Genomic DNA, 19,669 nt, shown 5'->3' on the forward strand with positions numbered 1-19,669 from the left:
GCTTAGAGAACTTTAGAAGCTTCTGGTAAGATCATCTAGTTGAAACAAAATATTCAACATAAATTAAAATGGTAAAGAACCTTGTTGGTGACATTGGACATGTCTAACAAAGTATAAAAGTCAACACTAAAGAATTTAATTCTTAAGCCTATAAGAAAAGGTACAAGAAATAGGAAAACGAGGAACAAATGAAAGGAATTTACGATTCCGTTTCTACCTATAAGTTTATGTTTAAAGAGAAGTGACCTAGCAATCAAACTTCCTTGGTATCATATACCGCTTGAGGTTCTTACTTCGGTAATAACTCAAACAATGGAAGCTAGGATACACTAATGACCTACAAGTGGGAAATGAAGCATGGCAATGCTACATTAATTGTAGGGTCATCTAAGTTTGTTTTAAGTCCTTTCAAAGGCTGGAACTTAATGGCTATTTTGGTCCATAATCAACATACCTAAATTTCTGTTTTCAAACACAGAAAGACTCACATTCAAGAAAAACAAAAACAATGTTTGTTTGTTTATTTGAATGAAATGGTCAATTACAGGTTGAGTCAATATGCTTGATTAAAACAAACAACTCTTTAAAGAACTTTACTAGGTTCAAATCAATCCTTTGATTTGAGTTCCACTAATCTTTGACATTGTTGCTTAGACCATATCAACAAGTTAACATTCATAAGCTCTATTTTGATGGACTTTTGAAAGTTGATTGATTTCTAGATCATTTTAAGACAGCTAGTCTTACTTGTTGAAAGTAACAAAAGATATGAACTATTGTTAGAACGCCTAGACAATAGAGTTCAAAGCTAAAGAAAGATTTTATGACTTTATTATTTCACACAGATTTGAGTGAATATAGGTTTATTTACTCAATTTGATATAAGTTTGAATCTGTTTGGCTAGTTCAAAGATTCAGAAGTATAAAATCCACTTGGCAAGAAATCATAAAGATCTAGGTTAGATCATGTTGATGATTACTTGAGACCAAATATGATCATCAATGATTGTGTGTTATAATTTCACAATCTAGGTCCATAAGATATGGCATATCTACGTTGGAATGATCGAAGTCAATTAGTACTTGATTCGATCAATGATGAATCATAAAGACTTTTCCTATAATTTCTAAAACAAAATGCTCAACTACCACCAAACTAAACCAAATTCGTCAAAGCTATTGAAAAGTAATTTCAGAATATCTTTTCATAATATATCTAAAGAGTTCCTAAACTCAGTGGGAGCTTACTGTTTGTTATTCAACAAACTAAGGCCCAAGTATAGATATATGTTTCATTGTGATTTATTCAAATGAAACACAAGGGTATTGTTTCTACCACGAATTTTTGAGAACATAATGTTTGTTTGCTCGAAATAATGTCCTTTTGGAGATTCGTTTCCAAAATGACAAGTGGGAGAAAATAGACCTCGAAAACTTTCGAGGCGAACAACAAACATAAACGGACATTCCGGAGGCTTTTCGAAGTGCTTCAGAAAATCCGAACTTATTCTTTAAGGACTTTAGAAGTGGCTTTAAAGAATAGATATCTCTTAGAAGACTTTACAAGTGCTTCAAGGAGAACAGAATATTCAAAGGACTTTCAAGTGGCTATTGATATTCTATTGTTTGATGTTCTATACCCAAGTAGGCATAGAATTCAAGTCACTGAAACTATGAGATTCTTCTATTAGATAGTGAAGAAACATAGAGATCAGGTCAATGAAACTATGAGATTCTTCTATTAAATAGTGAAGAAACCTACAACTTGCAGTCAAACTATTATCATGTAGATTAATGAGTTTGTGACTTGTAAGAAAGCTATGACGAAACCCAGATTCCCTAAAATGGTTAGAGGCCATATATAGACTCAAATGTTTTAAATGGTTAGAGGCCATAAAACATACTCAATGTTTTGATGACAAAATTGAAATTTTGTTGATTTGCAAGAATAGTTTCACACCTATTGGTTGCAAGTTTGTTTTAAGGATAAAAACCATCAAACATGGAATTGTGTTCACACACAAAGCTAGATTAGTTGCTAAAGGTTACAAGCAAATTCATGGCATGGATTGTGTTGAAACCTCATGCAAAATCGTAATGCTTAAGTCTATAATTCAAGCAATGATTGCATATTGGTACATATGGCAATTGGATAACAAAACATATTCCTCAATCAAATGTTGGAAGAAAACTATGTACATGGCATGTCATAGGATTTGTGGATCCAAATAATGCTTAAAATGAATGCCAGCTTAGGAAATCTAAGTACAGATTTAAGCAAGCAATTGGGAATTGGAATTGTATTTTAGTGAAGCTAATAAGTATTTTAGTTTCATAAAATATACATGATTCTTATAGATATATAAGAAGTTTAGTGGGAGTACTTAAAACTTAATTGGTCCTATGTGTATCACACACATATCTCTCTATTGTGAAATAACATTCAAATGCTAATGACTTAGATTTGAAATTATTCATCAATAATGGACCATGGCGAAACTTAGTACATACTGGGTATTAAGATCTATTTACAAAGATCTTATGATATTATTTAGGATTAAGTAATGACATTTACTAAATCAAACACGAAAGTCTCCATTGGAGATATTCGACCCATGTGAATAAATCTAAGTAAAGGATGTTTGAACTATGTATAAGCATTTACTAAGTTAACATCAAAGAATCTAATGAGATTCTTCACCTATATTATATGTCAAAGAATTTAGCTGGATTCAGTATCTACTGAAATTGAATGAGCTAAAGTTACATGAATAGAATTCAATTGGGAATTATTCTACAAAAGAATTTATCATGTATGATATAATATGAGGATCGCCAAAAACGTATCGTATGACTTTAGGCATGACGAACATATACCAATCTCTATTGATCTAAGTGAAGACCAATTAGATTGAGATCAAGAAAAACTTATGGTACCTGAAAAGGTACATAGGATTACTTCTTGATTCAAGGAAATAAAGATATGCTAAATATTGATGCTACACGCATAAACACTGGCAAAGGATCAAGCAAGACCCTTTGGAGTTAACCATTGACAAGGACGAGCTAAAGAGCATCGTGTTTTGAAATGGCAACATGGATTGAAGACCATGAGTTGTTGCGTGGGAAATTAAATATGTTCTAAGATATAGCTGGAAAGTCTTCCACATATCTGTGAACTGCTTGGATAAGCAAATCCAAACAAAGCATCACTAGCAACCTAAACAGTTGAAGTAAAAGTACTTATTGCCTAAGAAGCAATAAAACAGAGTTGTTTATATTAATGAGTTCTTCATTGAACTTAGGTGGATCACATGTCTGCTAACTTGATGATTCTTCATTGCAAAATGCGTAGAACCACTATCGAAGTAAGAAAGACTAGATCACATAATAAACAAACTCAAAAGATTTTATCATCATATCTCGAAGAACATTCGATGAAAAGGATATTAAGATTGGCAAAGCATGATAACTAAACCTATGCAACAAGTGAGAAGCAACATTCACGTTGTAGCACTGGAAATCAAACATAGCTTTGAATTCCATGAAATGTTTTAAAGATGGGTTAGAGGCCCATGGTTGTAAAACATTGGGGTTGAACATTTATCATATATGAAATGTGTTTTCATATTCCATTTAATCTTGGTTTAGTATTAAATGATGAGTCCCTTCAATTTGACAATATATTCAAGATAGACTGTCAGGACCAGTCCTGTGACTAAGAAATGTCTATCAAGTGAACTTGAATGTCAAAAGTTGAAAATGGTCCCTAGTCGGAGTTTTCTATAAAATTGGACGCATAGAAAACGTTAGACGACTAGAATGCAAGATGACTAGTAGTTCTGTTTCTTGAACTATGTGGACATGGCAATGTCATAATCATTTGCATAGATACTTACTTTGGGAAGACTAGTATCGGACAAGACCTATGAAACTTTACTGTAAGAGATGAAAGTCTGTCATAAGTAAATTTCATTAAATTATTAGACACTAAATCCTCAATACCTGAGTGATTTGAGATTACTTGTTTGAGAACTGGTTGCTTTGACGTTGACCAACCGTCGCACCGTAAAAGGAGGCTATAAAGGCAACGCTCAGGTAATCACCTATCAAACGAAGTCTAATCTCAAGATCGCAAGATTGGGATTGTCCTCCCATAAATCGGGATGAGATGCTTAAAAGTTGTACAAGGCCACTCGGAGAGCTAGAAACTGTGAAATGCATGGCCGTGCTCGGATGAATCATAGGCTATGATTATCTGTTTATTTGATCAGTTGAACTCTGAAACCGAGAAACACCTCTGGACATAATAAGGATGACAACTCTTACCTTATGTTCAAGAGCAAGCATCGAGCGACAAAGGAATTAGGAAATGCACACTTGTCCCTAAGGACAAGTGGGAGACTGAAGGAAATAATGCCCTTGGTCCAAGTATGCATTCTATGTTAAGTCTAATAAATGCGGTTCAGTATTAATTAACAAGTTAATAATTCAGTGAGATCAAGTGAGCTGAATGCCTAGCTAGAGGCCGCTTCAGTTCAAGTGGAATTAATGATATTAATCCACAGCTTACTCTTGACTGAACCCGTAGGGTCACACAAATAGTACGTAAACGGATCAAGTATTTAATGGCATTAAATACTCCATCTATGAATATTCGGAACCGACGGATCTTGGTTTCAGTGGGAGCTAAGATCGTCACAGGCAAGAAATGAATACTCCGGAAACGATGATATTGCCGGAAACGGAAATATGGATCGTATCGGAAATATAAATATTATCCAAGTCGTAGATGTTGCCGGAAACGGAAACATGGTACGTATCGGAAAATATTATCGGAAATGGAAATATTGCCAGAATCGGAAATATTGCCGGAAACGGAAATATTGTCCGAATCGGAAATATTACCGGAATCGGAAAATAATTCCGGAAACGGAAATATTAAATATTTGTTCGAAACGGAAATTAATTCCGGAATCGGAAATATTAAATATTGTTCGTATCGGAAATGAATTCCGGAATCGGAAAATTTAATCGGAAGCGCATCGTACGAATAAGCATCGGACGAGGCCTGCCGGACGAGGCCCAGCACGAAGCCAGGCCATCGCCCAGCAAGCCAAGCGCGCCGCACAAACAGCCACGCCAGGCCCAGCGCAAGGCCAGGCCCAGCAGGCTGCGCAGCGCGCACAGCGCGCACAGCACGCGCAGCGCGCAGCGCGCGCGGGCGCTGCGTGGGCTGCTGCTCGCGCGCACGCATGGGGGCCCATCGTGGCTGCCGTGCGTGTGTGTGCAAGTGTTTGTGTTCGTGCACGTTTCCTAAAACATGCAGAGTTCGGTTAATGATTAAATTCCTAATTCTATTTGATAAATTAATTAAATTAGAGTTCTTGTAGGATTCTAGGTTTAATTAATTTGTATCTGAATAGGATTTCGATTCCCTTTCCATACCCCTATAAATATGAGGCTAGGGCTCACAATTTATAACAAGTTTCAAAGTATTCAAAAAGTGAGTTTTTGAGAGAAAATTAAAACACACATCTTGCTCATAAAGTGCCGAAATTTTCTAGTACCTTAAGGGCGATTCTAGTTGGTCAATCTTAAGGCGGATCCGGACGTGCTGTGGACTATCTACGGAGGGACGACACTTGGAGTCCTAAAGACTTGTTCTTGTTCGGTTCGGGCGCAGCTAGGGAGGGCACGCAACAAAGAGTATGCATCTAAATTATGCTATATGATTATGTGTAAATAATATGTTGTCCTGGGTTAATGGTTGTTTCCGCATGATCTATGTAATGTCATATGTATCATAACCTAACAAAACCATCTTTTGATTTTTGGAAAAAGATAAACCAAGGAAAATTTATTGCTGCAACAACTAAGGACCTGTGCGGTTAGTGACGCAGACCCCGCCCGCTGAAGGTGGGCGAGCCTGTCCTGCTGAGGGTGGACGCCCCGTCCGATAGAAGTGGATGAATCTGTTTTAATGTTTTGAAAATAAGGACCTACGCGGTTTGTGACGTAGACCCCGCCGGCTGAAGGTGGCGAGCCTATTTTCTGAAGATTTTATTTTATTATTATTTTTTGTTTTCGAAAACTGAGGACCTGTGCGTTTTAGTGACACAGACCCCGCCCGCTGAAGGTGGGCGAACCTGAATTCGTTTTTCCTGATTTGGGACTCGCATGGTTCTGACGCGATCCTGCCTGATCGAGGTGGGCCAGAACCTATTTCATTTATCCTTGGGATTTCTTTTGAGAATTTTTTATTCATTCTGTAAGAGCGAGTTCTCTTGAGAAATGCTCGGGTTTAGTTGTAACCTGAATGTGGGTTGGCAACGTGTCTAAACGGACCATCGTTTCGTGGCCGTCTGCCTTTCATGGTTTTGAACAAGTCTTTGCGGCCCATAGGATGTATGTCACCGTTGAGAACTGGCCTAGTTATGCCATTACTTAGGTCCTTGCGAAATGACTGGTGGGACCATATGCGAATGTTAACGGAGACCTTTGCTTTGAGGTCGAGTCCGTCTTTTGAATTTGTCCAAGCACGGGACGCAGCCTGGAAGCGTTGTTTCAACTTGTATCGTGTATTTTCTTTCTTTCGAGCCCCCAAGCATCCGTACTTGATGGTTGCTCTTTGCCAAGAAAAGTGCGTATTTCATAACGTCCTTGATCGTGTTTGGGATCGTGCTCGTAAGTGCGAGCGACCTTTGTAGTGGTATGCTACTTTGATGAAATCGTGGAGTGCGACTTCATTTTCTGGGCTACAAAGTTCGCTTCATTTTTTTCAATGATTAATACACCGAGCTTACTTCGGCCCGGATTGATCTTTTTGACAAATAAACGCTTTTAATTTGAGAAACCAACGACGTAATCATTTTTTTGTTCCGAAGAATGACCTTGATTATTATATGTTTTTTTTATTGCTTTGAAAAATGTACATATTTTTTGAGACGAGTCTAAGTTTCGACATTTGCTTTCACTATTTGGGCTCTAAAAGTGCTTTGGGCTTGATCTTCATTACAACAGGGCCCCGTGTCTACTAACACGGTTTTAGGCATTTTCCTGGTTCGCGTTTTGGAAGAGTTGGGCCTTGGGCTGCATTTTCATCGCCCGGGGTCAGGCGTTAGATATTTCGGCGCCCAGCCTCGGGCACTGAAAATGCTACCTTAGCAGCCCTTTTTTTATTTTTCGAGATTTCTCAACGCGTTTCCGAATGGGATCAGGATGATTTCGTGTATACATAGGGGGTTAAGTACGTTTTTCTTTTTCACCACTGCCAACTTCTTCTCTCCTACAATTATCTAGCTTTATTTTTTTTACTCTTGCCATGTCGATTCCTCCTTTCTCCCTCCAACGAGTTGTTAGGCGCTGGCTTAGAGCCCTTAATTCCACAGAAAGGGTTTTGCTGAAAGGATACCACTTAGGGGCACTTTTAGGCTTACAACAAATTAACCTTGATTATAACTTTCTGTATGCCGCTCTAAACTTTTGGGATTCTGATCACCATGTTTTTGTTTTTCGGGGCAATGAGGTATGCCCTTTGCCAGATGAATTTGCCGCAATCCTGGGTTAACCTACCAATGCTACTCCTGCTACCCCTGGCACTGTTGAAGAGGGTAAAACAACTATAGGGGCTTTCCTAAGACTAGATGATGACACGCTTGCTGAGATCATTGTGGGTGACAAGGTTAATTTGGCGAAGCTTGCAAAACATCACTTTAGGCCTAGTAAAAATATGACTGAACAGAAATTGAATATCCGGGCACTTGTATTCTGCTTGTTGAACCACTATTTACTGTCGAATAACAATGGTGGGTTTGGTAACATAAGGTTGATTCCTCTGATTAGTCAGATGTAGAGTTGCTATACTATTATGCCGTTGATTGTTGCGAGACCTTGTTGGGTGCGGATGAGTTAAAGAAGGATGCCAAGTTTGAAAATTTTAAGGGGAGCCCCCTATTGCTGGAGGTAATTGATCGTTCATTTGCGCGCATATAATTATTTTTTTTCTTTGTTTGCCTCTGCCTGGAGCTGATTTTCAGCGCCCAGGGCTGGGCGTCGGAATTTCTGGCGCCTGGTCCTGGGCGTTGAAAATGCATCCCAGGCCTTATTATTTTTCTGATCGTACCTGTTTTTTTTTTGCAGACTTGGCTCATGGAACGACTTAGGCTTCTAGAAGCTCCTGCCGATCCTAAACATTATCGCCCCATAGCTTTAGACAACCGAAAGTATTTGCACCAAGGCCAGGACGAGGCCAAATGGGCCTCCTATTTTACTCATGGCATATGCTCTATTAAGTGGGTGGTACCGTGGTGGGAGTTGACTAATATGACGGGGGGTTCCGAGACGTTAGTTCATGTTTCTTTGTTGGGATTATCTCGGCCTGTTTACATCTTTCCTTACCGAGTCATGCGACAATACGGCTTAAGCCAGACTATCCCATTTGCTGATACGGTACCACCTAAAGTAGCGGTCTTTTCACGAGCACGGGTTCAAGTGTGGGCTAAGTATTATGGTGGCCTCCCGCGTTGGACCGTGACTACAGATGGTTTTGTGGGTCTTTCCGAGAATTATAAGTTGTGGATGAGTTCTGATGATAAGGCTGTGAGAACTAAGGCTCGAAATGAAGAGCCGGCTGAACTTTTGATACCTCGAGGTAGGGCTAAGTATGAAAACCGTAATCCTGCTAACCCTCGCGAAAATGACATTAAGACTGTGAAAGCTCGTCCTGATCGAAAGCGAAAGGAAATTCCTCCCCGTTCCAGTTCTAGGCCTAAAAAGGTACCTAACATGAAGGGGCATGCTGTTCCCAAAAGAAATGCAAGCTCTCGCGGAGATCGTCGCCGGAATAATGTATGGGTTAGGAAAGTTCAGCCCCCAGTAGAACTAGTGGCTAATCCAACTGATGTTGATAATCCTTCCCCTCCCATTATTTGTGCCCTTGAGGCTGAGCGGGCTATAGCTGTTCAAACTGAAAATGTTTCTGAGGCCTTGGCATCCTTGGAAGTTAGTGTCAAGGAGCCTGTTCTTATGGAGATTGATATAGGGGCAGCACAGAAGCCCGTGGAAGTGGACCCTGCGAACATTGCCCTCTACAACACTTTGTTTGATAATCCGGAAGAACTCGAGTAGTGTAGTTCTTGTTAGGGTGTAGGTGCCCTTTATTCATTTCAGTTGTGTTTGTTTTTCATTCCTTAGCACTTTTGTTTTCCTTCTTATTTATTTTTAAGTATTAATAAAGGCGTGATTTTATTTTTTCTTTTTTTTTTGCTTCTCCCATCCTTTTTTATTTACTCATTCCCAACACTTATGCACATTATATTATTATTTGATGGGACCGAATCCATAAATAGGATTGCCTACGTATCCTTGTTAAATAACTTTAACGTAGAATCAGGTCGTGCGTAGTTCTAGCTAGAATGAATTCTAGGATGCCGAATTTGATAAGTATGTTCTGAGATGGAAACATATTATTTGAAACGGTAGAATAGGCGAGGCGAAGTTTATTTTAATCTGCTGCTTTGCCGTAAGGTCTTGATTAGTAGGAATCTTGCTTATAAAATCAAGTATGCAGCCCATAAGATGCTACATGGATCAATGCATGAGCATTACAAGAAGGTTGGTGGTTACATTGAAGCTTTGAAGTCGACAATCCCGGGAACAGATATTGAATTGGTCACAGATCCAACCAAACAAACTATTCCACCTGTTTTCCAGAGGCTATTCACATGTTTTGAAGGGCTGCAAAAGGGGTGGAAATTGGGATGCAGAAAGGTGATATGTATCGATGCTTGTTTTTTGAAAACTTTCCTAGGTGGTCAGTTGTTGGTTGCTGTTGGTCGAGATGGGAACGATCAGATGTATCCAATTGCCTGGGCAGTTGCTGAGGGTGAGAACAACAATTCCTGGGAATGGTTCATGATCAAGCTTCAAAAGTGTTTAGACCTAGCTGATGGTGAAGGCATTGCTGTGATTTCAGATGAACATGTTGTAAGTAATCGTGCAGTTAATGTTTTTATGTTCTGTTTTGACTAAATATAACTACTGTGATGACTACATATGTAATAACAATGTCTATTTTGTGTGTGTGTGATGCATGATGACAGGCTATAATCAATGCTGTGGCTTCAGTTCTCCCCAAGGCGGAACACCGACATTGTGCGAGGCATATTTTTGCTCACTGGCACAAATCATTCAAAGGGGATCAAATGAAGCTGCTATTTTGGAAAATAGCAAAGGCATACAACCTAGCTGATTTCAATGATGCAGTAGAGGAGATGAATGCCATTAATGAGGAAGCCGTCACTGCATTCAAGTCTTACAACCCTAAGCTATTCTGTAGAGCTTACTTGGACATCTCTATGAAGACTGATGCAATCACAAGCAATATGGCAGAAACATTCAATGGCTATATCATTAATGCTAGGACTAAGCATTTGATATACATGTTGGAGGACATCAGGATTTCCTTGATGCAGAGGCTGGTTGTCAAGCGGCAAGCGATGCAGAAATCAACTTCTACAGTGTGCCAAAGAATTCAGGTGAAGCTTGATCAGGAGAAGACCAAAGCTGCCAATTGTGATGTGATTCCATCAACTGACACTTTGTTCAATGTCAACTACTATTTGGATCAGTTGGTAGTTGACTTGGAAGCAAAGACATGCAGTTGTAGAAAGTGGAACATGCTCGGTTATCCTTGCTGCCATGCCGTTGCGTGCATATACTTCCTCAACAAAGAAGCTGAAGATTTTGTAGAAGATTGCTATAAAAGGGAAACATACTTGAAGGCCTATGCAGGTAACCCTTGTTTATTTTCCAATCATGTAATCATACTCATAGTTAGGCGAGTAATCGTGTTTGCTAGTTGACACTTAGGCACGTAATCGTGTTTGGTATGTGACACTTAGGCAAGTAATCGTGTTTGCTAGTTGATACTTAGGAAAGTAATCGTGTTTGCAAGTTGATAATTATGCTATGTTATTTTCAGGTTCAATACCACCCATAGATGGTGAAAGGTATTGGCCGAGGGTAGAGTATGGTTTAGATCCCCCTCCCATCAAAATTGGGCCAGGGAGGCCTAGAGTAAACAGGAGAAAGGATCCAATGGAGGATCCCAAGAAGCCGGGAACCTTGCAAAGAACCGGCATGGAAATGACATGTAGTATATGTCATGTTAAAGGCCACAACAAAAGACGGTGCCCCAACAAAGACACTGCCTCTGCCCCAACTGAACCACCACCAAAGAGGTCTAGAGGTAGACCAAGGAAGGATGGGCAACCTCCTATCTCTCACTCACAAGTGGCACAATCATCAACTGCTCACCACAATGCAACTGCACAACCCACCCAACTTGGACGAGGCGGTAGGATGTGCAGAGGTGGAGCAGGTTCAAGGGGAGGGAGGACAACATCAAGGGGGGGGGGAGGACAACATCAGGTAGAGGATCAAGGGGAGGCAGGGCACCTTCAGGAAGAGGAAGGGGAAGAGACCAAGTGAGTTTTCAGTTTCATTGTTGTACTCGGGTTTTGCATTTACCATTTGTGATGACTTTTGTTCTGAAATGGTTGGTTCTGTTCAGATATTTATCTGAATTTTGCTTTCTGAAATGGTTGGTTCTGTCCAGGTTCCAATTGGTGTTGGGGTGTATTTTGCACCAGATGGTTCAGCACACACCAATGTTAGTGTTTAGTTGTTTATGGTCCTTTTTCTGTTTGTTGCAATTCAGGGATACACTGTGATGACCTGGTGTGTTTTTTGTTGCAGCAAGGTGGCAGTTCTAGGCATGTCAATCACCAAGCAAGCCAATCAAGCCAACTCTCTACACTGCACCAAGCAACTCAGTAGCAACTTCAACAAAAAAAAAATTTGGTTTCCAGTAGAACTGTTTATGTATGTCATTAGACAGTAGCAAGATAGTGGTGTTTATGCATTTTCAGTTTACGTATCCACTAAGTCGTATTTTGGATTTTGTCAACATTGTCCCATATAACATTGTCCCGTATATTATGCCGTGTTTTGAATTGTATTGATGATAATGATTCTCAAATATATAAGGGAAATGTGTTTGAAACTGATATTATTGTGTAAACAAGTTGTAGCTTCATTGATGCAATTTCAATACATTACATGTTAAAATCTAGTAAACTTCTATAAAGCTACTAAAACCCCGAGTTTTCCATAACTCCTGCATTCCAACAAAACGCAAACCAATTCACCAACTACCAACTACTTCAAATACATAAGTAGGATGCAAAAAAACACCCAAGAACATAACAAGGCCATGGAGAAATTCTTCTCATTTCTAGAGGTCTTCATAAGCTCAACGCGCGTGTGGCAAAGCTCGATTTTCAGTTCCTGATTCTCCTCCTCCAGATTCTTTTTCTTCCCCTTTAACTTTTTGTTTTTCTCTGCCATCAAGTGTTGTTGTTGCTCCATCTCCAACATCTTTATTTCAAGCTCTTCATTCTGATTATGATCACTTATCCATCTGAAAAAAATACATTTCGTGTTCTACTCCAATCCAATTCGAATGTCAACTAGTTAATATCCCAATTTCATTTCTCCAACATAAACCTAAATTAATTGCAAAAAATTCCCCCTTTTCACGTTCATTTAACAATATTAACAATCAACAAATTAAACATGGGGAGGGGGAGAAATTAAACACTTACTGGCCATAAAGGGCATCCATGGAACTTCATTCCAACATTAGGCCCGTGTTTCACAGTTCGCACAACCGCATCGTTGCCGCATTCGCATTTCAAAACCATTCGTGAATTTTGTGAATATCCAGAAACAGAACGCCCATAATCCATTAACGTGGAAGAAGCTATTTGTAGTGGTGGAAGAAGCTATAAGAAAAAAAAATGGTGGAAGAAGGTATTTGCAGTGGTGATCGAAGAGGAGGAAGAGGTTGAAGATGATGAGCAGGGGAAATAAGGGGGATGACCAGAATTGGGGGTTTTAAAAGAAAGAACGGTGTCAAATGGGTCCCACAACAACGGTACAATGCCACGTCATTGGTAATGACCGGCTAATCTTGTTGGTAACCTGTAGGGTGCAACAAAGGTTAAAGGGGTATAAAGCTTGGATTAATCAAAAATAATCAAAAGGTTGGATTAATTTTGGCTAATGGCTAAAAGGTTGGATTATTAAAAGTAATTTTTCCTTATGATTTTAATCTCGCATGGGCTTCGTGGGCATGTGGGCTGTGCGCGGGCATGGCCTGCATGCTTGCGGGTCATGCTCGTGTGTGTGTTTGTGTCCATGCATAATTCCTAAAACTATTAGGATTTGATGTATGATTAAATTCCTATTCCTATTAGGATTATGTAATTAATTAGAGTCCTTGTAGGATTCTAAGTTTAATTAAATCGTATCCTACTAGGACTCCAATTCCCTTTCCAAACCTCTATAAATAAGGGCCTAGGGTCATAATTTATACGCACGATTGAAGTATTCAAAGGGTAAGTTTTTGAAAGAAAATTCAGCCACACTCTTGCACTAATAGCCGAAAATTCCTAAGCACCTTAAGGGCGATTCTAGTTGGTCAATCTTGAGGCGGATCCGGACGTACTGTGGACTATCTACGGAGGGACGACACTTGGAGTCCTAAAGACTTGTTCTTGTTCGGTTCGGGCGCAGCTAGGGAAGGCACGCTACAAAGTGTATGCATCTATACTATGCTAAATGATTATGTGTAAATAATATGCTTTCCTGGATTTATGGTTTTTCCGCATGATTTATGTATTGTCATATGTATCATAACCTAACAGTGGTATCACGAGCCTCTTATTATTTTCATAATCTAAATTTCATAAACATGGTTAAATATTACAAATTTGCAAGAATTAAAAGGGGTGATTAATTTTCGTAATTGTTAATTAATTGCAAATTGCGTTTATTTAATTATACGTACGCAGTTTTTCGGCAGTTTCTTCGTTACTCATCCAAATCGAGTGATTTTTGTGTCAATTCCGCATGTAAAAGGCATTCTAAAATTTTGACAAAAAAAATGTTTTTCGGCCGAACCCAGAATTCTCAAATTCGAAGCCTAACTATGACTTTTCGGAGGTTTTAGTTTTTCGAACGCAAAATTTCGTAAATTTAAGATGTTAAATTAAATATTTGCGATTCTTGTTGATAAATCTTGAATTTTTTATTGACCTACTGTATATGTTTAACAAGTTTGAATGCCTAGCCTTGTTAATTATGCAATCTAATTTGTAATTATGATTAATTTGTTGAAAATTGGAATAATTTAGAATTAATTTGATTTTCATAATTAGTTAATAATTTAATTAGATACCTATGATTAAAAACCACCATAAAATTGTAAATTTGTGTTAAATTTTAAATTTTTATGACCTAGACTTGAATCCATGTTAATCGGAAATCAATTAATTAAGAAATTTCGATTTTTCGCCCTAAAATTATGAAATTAATATGATTTATTAATTTGTCATTAATTTTGAAAATAAATTTTTTAATTTTTATGCAATCGCTCATATAACTTGCACGCACAAAGCAATGGACGCTACGTGTTACCCTTAAGGGGTGTTGTATAGTGCGGGCGTGCGACGACGAGCAAGGGAGCTCGTCGCCCACGCGGTACGAATGCAGCGAGCAAGGCGATGGCGCGCGAGCACAAGGCAGCAGTCCTGCCTTGTGTCGAGCGCTGTGCGCGATGGGCGATGGGCGAAGCCATGGCACGCTGTGGGCGCGCGAGCGAGCGAGAGCTGGTCGCCCAGCGATCGCTGCTCTGCGCACCACAACGCGTGGCCTCGAGCGAGCGAGCAAGCGAGGAGCATCGTAGCTGCTGCGATGCTATGGGCGGGCAGGCTGCGCGCAAGCGTGGCTTGCCTTGCTGCCTTGCGCGTGGCTGCTGCGACGTTGTGCCATGGACATCGATGGGTCGTGCACTCGACGGGGTTTGGGCGCAAGCCCAAGTGCTAGTCATGTCACGATTGTCGAGTTTTAAAATTTTAATTTGAAATTTTCAGTTTACGTAATTTTAATTAATTTTAAAATTAATAATTTAAATTGTTTTCTTGGATTTTAATTTTGAATATTATAATTATAATAAATTTCATTTATTTTAATTATTTTACTAAAATTAAAATCATGAATTAATTTAAATACGACTGAAAAATAAATTAAATAAGCGGATTCAATTATAAATTTATATGAGCTTTAAATTTTAATTAAATTTGTATGTTTCCGGTTAGACTAGAAATACATTTTTATGTTTAAAATTAGTAAAGCATATGAATTTATTGGTTTAAGTGGGAGCCCTTTTAGTCATAAACTCTTGATTAGGTCTACAAATCCTTAAGGTTAAAACAACTTGATTAGAATTAATAAGGACTGAATAATTTGTAGATTATTGGTGCCCTTGATTAATTGCTGCAAATATTTATGTGATGCATAACGTGTTTTACTAACCAGCTATGTGGGCCATTCATGATAATGAATGGGTGAATGGTATATATTGTATATGTACTGTTTTGCAGGTTATGAAGTGACTAGTATGGCCCAAATAGGATAGAAAATATGGTCTGCGTACCATTAATTTGAATGTAATTGGTCTAAAGTACCAAAATTGTTTTTCAATTCAAATATGGTCTACGTACCATCAAATAGTTGTAATTAGTTGAATTATAGCTTATCCTATTTGAAGAAAATGGTGCCTCCCACGGAGATTTTCGAGACGGACTTTGAAGTTGAAGCTTCAAGATGAAGTCGGGCCATACTAGATCACATTTATCTTATGCATGCTTTAAGTTATTTATTGCTTTAAATATGTCTTAATTATGCATGAGATTGTGGCTTGATTATGTTGCATGATTAAGGATTTTAGTTCACTTAAAATCTAACCAACATAGTAAGAGCCTTAAGTTCCAAACTTAAAAATTGAGTTAAAAGGTGCCATGCCAAAATATACACTTGCTTGGATATCCTTTACATCAATCTAGTAATAGTTTTCGCTCAGCGAGGTGTTACTTATTGGTCCTAAAGGGGCAAGGTACACAAATAATTGTGAGTACATGTTAGTTTTGGTGAAACTCAACGATATAAGTAAGGAGTCCTTTTATGTCGTGGCAAAATCGATAGGTTTACCTAATAAGTTCTTAGACGTGCCTATCAACCAAGAATAGTTTCTAGACTATTAGCAAAAGGTTTTTGCTTACCTAAGATGTTTTAGGATTGAGTCGACAAACTGTGCTTAATTCTTCAATGGTTTTAGGATCTTGGAATCATTTTATTCACACCTGCCGGAACAATAAATTCGAATAAAATGCTAATAACTTGTTTAAATTGCATGATTGCTTTAATTTTCAAGTTATTATTCATGATAAATGTTTAGACTTTGCATGCTTCAATGTATGTTTTAATTATTGTTTATAATTAAATATCTTGCACTGCAGTAAATCCTTTTAGAAAGGTAATAGTAAATTTCCTCGATTGGTAGTGAATCCAAGAACGATTCACGGAAATGAGAGAAAATGAGCGATTTAAAATGTACGTTTCTTTTAGCGACTTTTATGGTTGTTTTCGAGTATCAAAGTCGAATGGCAAACCAATTGGTGCTTGTGAATTCAAATTACAATGTAGTTTTGAGATCACAAAGCATTGAATTTAAACGCTCAGCTTTACCAATGGTTAACAACCTAATATCTTTGTCCATTTAATTCTCGAATTAGTCTAGTCCCTAGACATTCGAATAGATCGATGCTTAGAGAACTTTAGAAGCTTCTGGTAAGATCATCTAGTTGAAATAAAATATTCAACATAAATTAAAATGGTAAGAACTTTGTTGGACTAACATTGGACATGTCTAAACAAAGTATAAAAGTCAACACTAGAGAATTCAATTCCTAAGGCTATTAGAAAGGTATAAGAAATAGGAAAACAAGGAACAAATGAAAGGAATTTACGATTCCGTTTCTACCTATAAGTTAATTTATGTTTAAAGAGAAGTGACCTAGCAATCAAACTTCCTTGGTATCATATACCGCTTGAGGTTCTTACTTCGGTAATAACTCAAACAATGGAAGCTAGGATACACTAATGACCTACAAGTGGGAAATGAAGCATGGCAATGCTACATTAGTTGTAGGGTCATCTAGTTTGTTTTAAGCCCTTTCAAAGGCTGGAACTTAATGGCTATTTTGTTCCATAATCAACATACCTAAATTTCTGTTTTTAAACACAGAAAGACTCACATTCAAAGAAAAACAAAAACAATGTTTGTTTGTTTATTTGAATGAAATGGTCAATTACAGGTTGAGTCAATATGCTTGATTAAAAACAAACAACTCTTTAACAATAAAGCTTTACTAGGTTCAAATCAAACCCTTGATTTGAGTTCCATTAATCTTTGGCATTGTTGCTTAGACCATATCAACAAGTTAACATTCATAAGATCTATTTTGAAGGACTTTTTGAAAGTTGATTGATTTCTAGATCATTCAAGACAAGCTAGTCTTACTTGTTGAAAGTAACAAAAAATATGAACTATTGTTAGAACGCCTAGACAATAGAGTTTACAGCTAAAGAAAGATTTTATGACTTTATTATTTCACATGGACTTGAGTGAATATAGGTTTATTTACTCAAATGTGATATAAGTTTGAATCTGTTTGGCTAGTTCAAAGATTCAGAAGTATAAAAATCCACATGGCAAGAAATCATAAAGATCTAGGATAGATCATGTTAATGATTACTTGAGACCAAAAATGATCATCAATGATTGTGTGTTGTAATTTCACGATCGAGCTCCATAAGATATGGCATATCTAAGTTGTGTTGATCGAAGTCAATTAGTACTTGATTCGATCAATGATGGATCATAAAGACTTTTCCTATAATTTCTAAAACAAAATGCTCAACTACCACCAAACTAAACCAAATTCGTCAAAGCTATTGAAAAGTAATTTCAAAATATCTTTTCATAATATATCTAAAGAGTTCCTAAACTCAGTGGGAGCTTAGTGTTTGTTATTCAACAAACTAAGGCCCCAAGTATAGATATATGTTTCATTGTGATTTATTCAAATGAGACACAAGGGTATTGTTTCTACCGCGAATTTTTGAGAACATAATGTTTGTTTGCTCGAAATGATGTCCTTTTGGAGATTCGTTTCCAAAATGACAAGTGGGAGAAAATAGACCTCGAAAGTCTTCGAGGCGAACAACAAACATAAACGGACAATCTGGAGGCTTTTCGAAGTTCTTTAGAAAATCCGAACACGTATTCTTTAAGGACTTTAGAAGTGGCTGTTAAAGAATAGACATCTCTTAGAAGACTTTACAAGTGCTTCAAGGAGAACAGAATATTCAAAGGACTTTCAAGTGGCTATTGATATTCTATTGTTTGATGTTCTATACCCAAGTAGGCATAGAGTTCAAGTCACTGAAACTATGAGATTCTTCTATTAGATAGTGAAGAAACATGGAGTTCAGGTTACTGAAGCTATGCAATTCTTCTATTAGATAGTGAAGAAACCTACAACTTACAGTCAAACTATTATCATGAAGATTAATGAGTTTGTGACCTGTAAGAAAGCTATGACGAAACCCAGATTCCCTAAAAAGGTTAGAGGCCTTATATAGACTCAAATGTTTTAAATGGTTAGAGGCCATAAAACATACTCAATGTTTTGATGACAAAATTGAAATTTTGTTGATTTGCAAGAATAGTTTTACACCTATTGGTTGTAAGTTTGTTTTAAGGATAAAAACCATCAAACATGAAATTGTGTTCACACACAAAGCTAGATTAGTTGCTAAAGGTTACAAGCAAATTCATGGCATGGATTGTGTTGAAACCTAATGCATAATCGTAATGCTCAAGTCTATCAAGCAATGATTGCATATTGGTACATATGGCAATTGGATGACAAAACAATTTCTCAATAAAATGCTGGAATAAACTATGTATATGGTATGTCATAGGATTTGTGGATCCAAATAAATGCTTAAAAAAGAAAGCTAGCTTATGAAATCTAAGTACAGATTTAAGCAAGCAATTGGGAATTAGAAATGTATTTTAGTGAAGCTAATAAGTATTTTAGTTTCATAAAATGTACATAATTCTTATAGATATATAAGAAGTTTAGTGGGATACGTAAAACTTAATTGGTCCTATGTGTTTCATACACATATCTCTCTATTGAAATAACATTCAAATGCTAATGACTTAGATTTGAGATTATTCATCAATGATGGACCATGGCGAAACTTAGTACATACTGGGTATTAAGATCTATTTACAAAGATCTTATATTATTGTTTTGGATTAAGTAATGACATTTACTAAATCAAACACGAAAGACTCCATTGGAGATATTCGACCCATGTGAATAAATCTAAGTAAAGAATGTTTGAACTATGTATAAGCATTTACTAAGTTAAACATCAAAGGATCTAAGTAAGATTCTTAACCTATATTATATGTCAAAGAATTTAGCTGGATTTAGTATCTACTGAAACTAGATGAGCTAAAGTTACATGAATAGAATTCAATTGGGAATTATTCTGCAAAAGAATTCATCATGTATGATATAATATGAGGATCGCCAAAAACGTATCGTATGACTTTAGGCATGACGAACATATACCAATCTCTATTGATCTAAGTGAAGATCAACTAGATTGAGATCAAGAAAAA

At 37.4% G+C, this 19,669-nt stretch overlaps 2 protein-coding genes across 3 annotated transcripts; one reads left to right on the plus strand and one right to left on the minus strand.

Annotated features, from left to right (window-relative positions):
* Positions 1–9,579: 9,579 nt before the first annotated feature.
* LOC110778656 (uncharacterized) lies at positions 9,580–12,064 on the plus strand. The gene is made up of 5 exons (XM_056832484.1): positions 9,580–9,987; positions 10,104–10,794; positions 10,985–11,489; positions 11,621–11,674; positions 11,761–12,064. The coding sequence occupies exons 1-5, from the start codon at positions 9,580–9,582 to the stop codon at positions 11,903–11,905; spliced, it is 1,803 nt and encodes a 600-aa protein (XP_056688462.1). The 3' UTR covers positions 11,906–12,064.
* A 103-nt stretch (positions 12,065–12,167) lies between these two features.
* LOC130464038 (uncharacterized) lies at positions 12,168–13,083 on the minus strand. Of its 2 annotated transcripts, none has more exons than XM_056833393.1 (2): positions 12,669–13,083; positions 12,168–12,484 (listed from the first exon to the last, which is right to left on the minus strand). In XM_056833393.1, exons 1-2 carry the CDS (start codon positions 12,686–12,688, stop codon positions 12,223–12,225), a joined length of 282 nt encoding a protein of 93 aa, XP_056689371.1. In that variant the 5' UTR covers positions 12,689–13,083; the 3' UTR covers positions 12,168–12,222. The 2 variants fall into 2 exon arrangements, with proteins under 2 accessions (XP_056689371.1, XP_056689370.1); XM_056833392.1 differs by having other exon boundaries at positions 12,168–12,507.
* Positions 13,084–19,669: the final 6,586 nt, after the last annotated feature.

The sequence above is a fragment of the Spinacia oleracea genome, chromosome 6 (genome assembly GCF_020520425.1).
Source record: "Spinacia oleracea cultivar Varoflay chromosome 6, BTI_SOV_V1, whole genome shotgun sequence".
NCBI classification, from domain to species: Eukaryota; Viridiplantae; Streptophyta; class Magnoliopsida; order Caryophyllales; family Amaranthaceae; genus Spinacia; species Spinacia oleracea.

Excerpts from the sequence above, each read along its gene's own strand:
- LOC110778656 (XM_056832484.1), top strand. The coding sequence starts at position 9,580 with ATGCTACATGGATCAATGCATGAGCATTACAAGAAGGTTGGTGGTTAC. Across the intron at positions 10,795-10,984 it reads ATACTTGAAGGCCTATGCAG|GTTCAATACCACCCATAGAT; the intron begins GTAACCCTTGTT and ends TGTTATTTTCAG. Across the intron at positions 11,675-11,760 it reads ATGGTTCAGCACACACCAAT|CAAGGTGGCAGTTCTAGGCA; the intron begins GTTAGTGTTTAG and ends TTTTTGTTGCAG.
- LOC130464038 (XM_056833392.1), bottom strand. The coding sequence starts at position 12,812 with ATGGATTATGGGCGTTCTGTTTCTGGATATTCACAAAATTCACGAATG. Across the intron at positions 12,508-12,668 it reads ATGGATGCCCTTTATGGCCA|AACACGAAATGTATTTTTTT; the intron begins GTAAGTGTTTAA and ends GGATTGGAGTAG.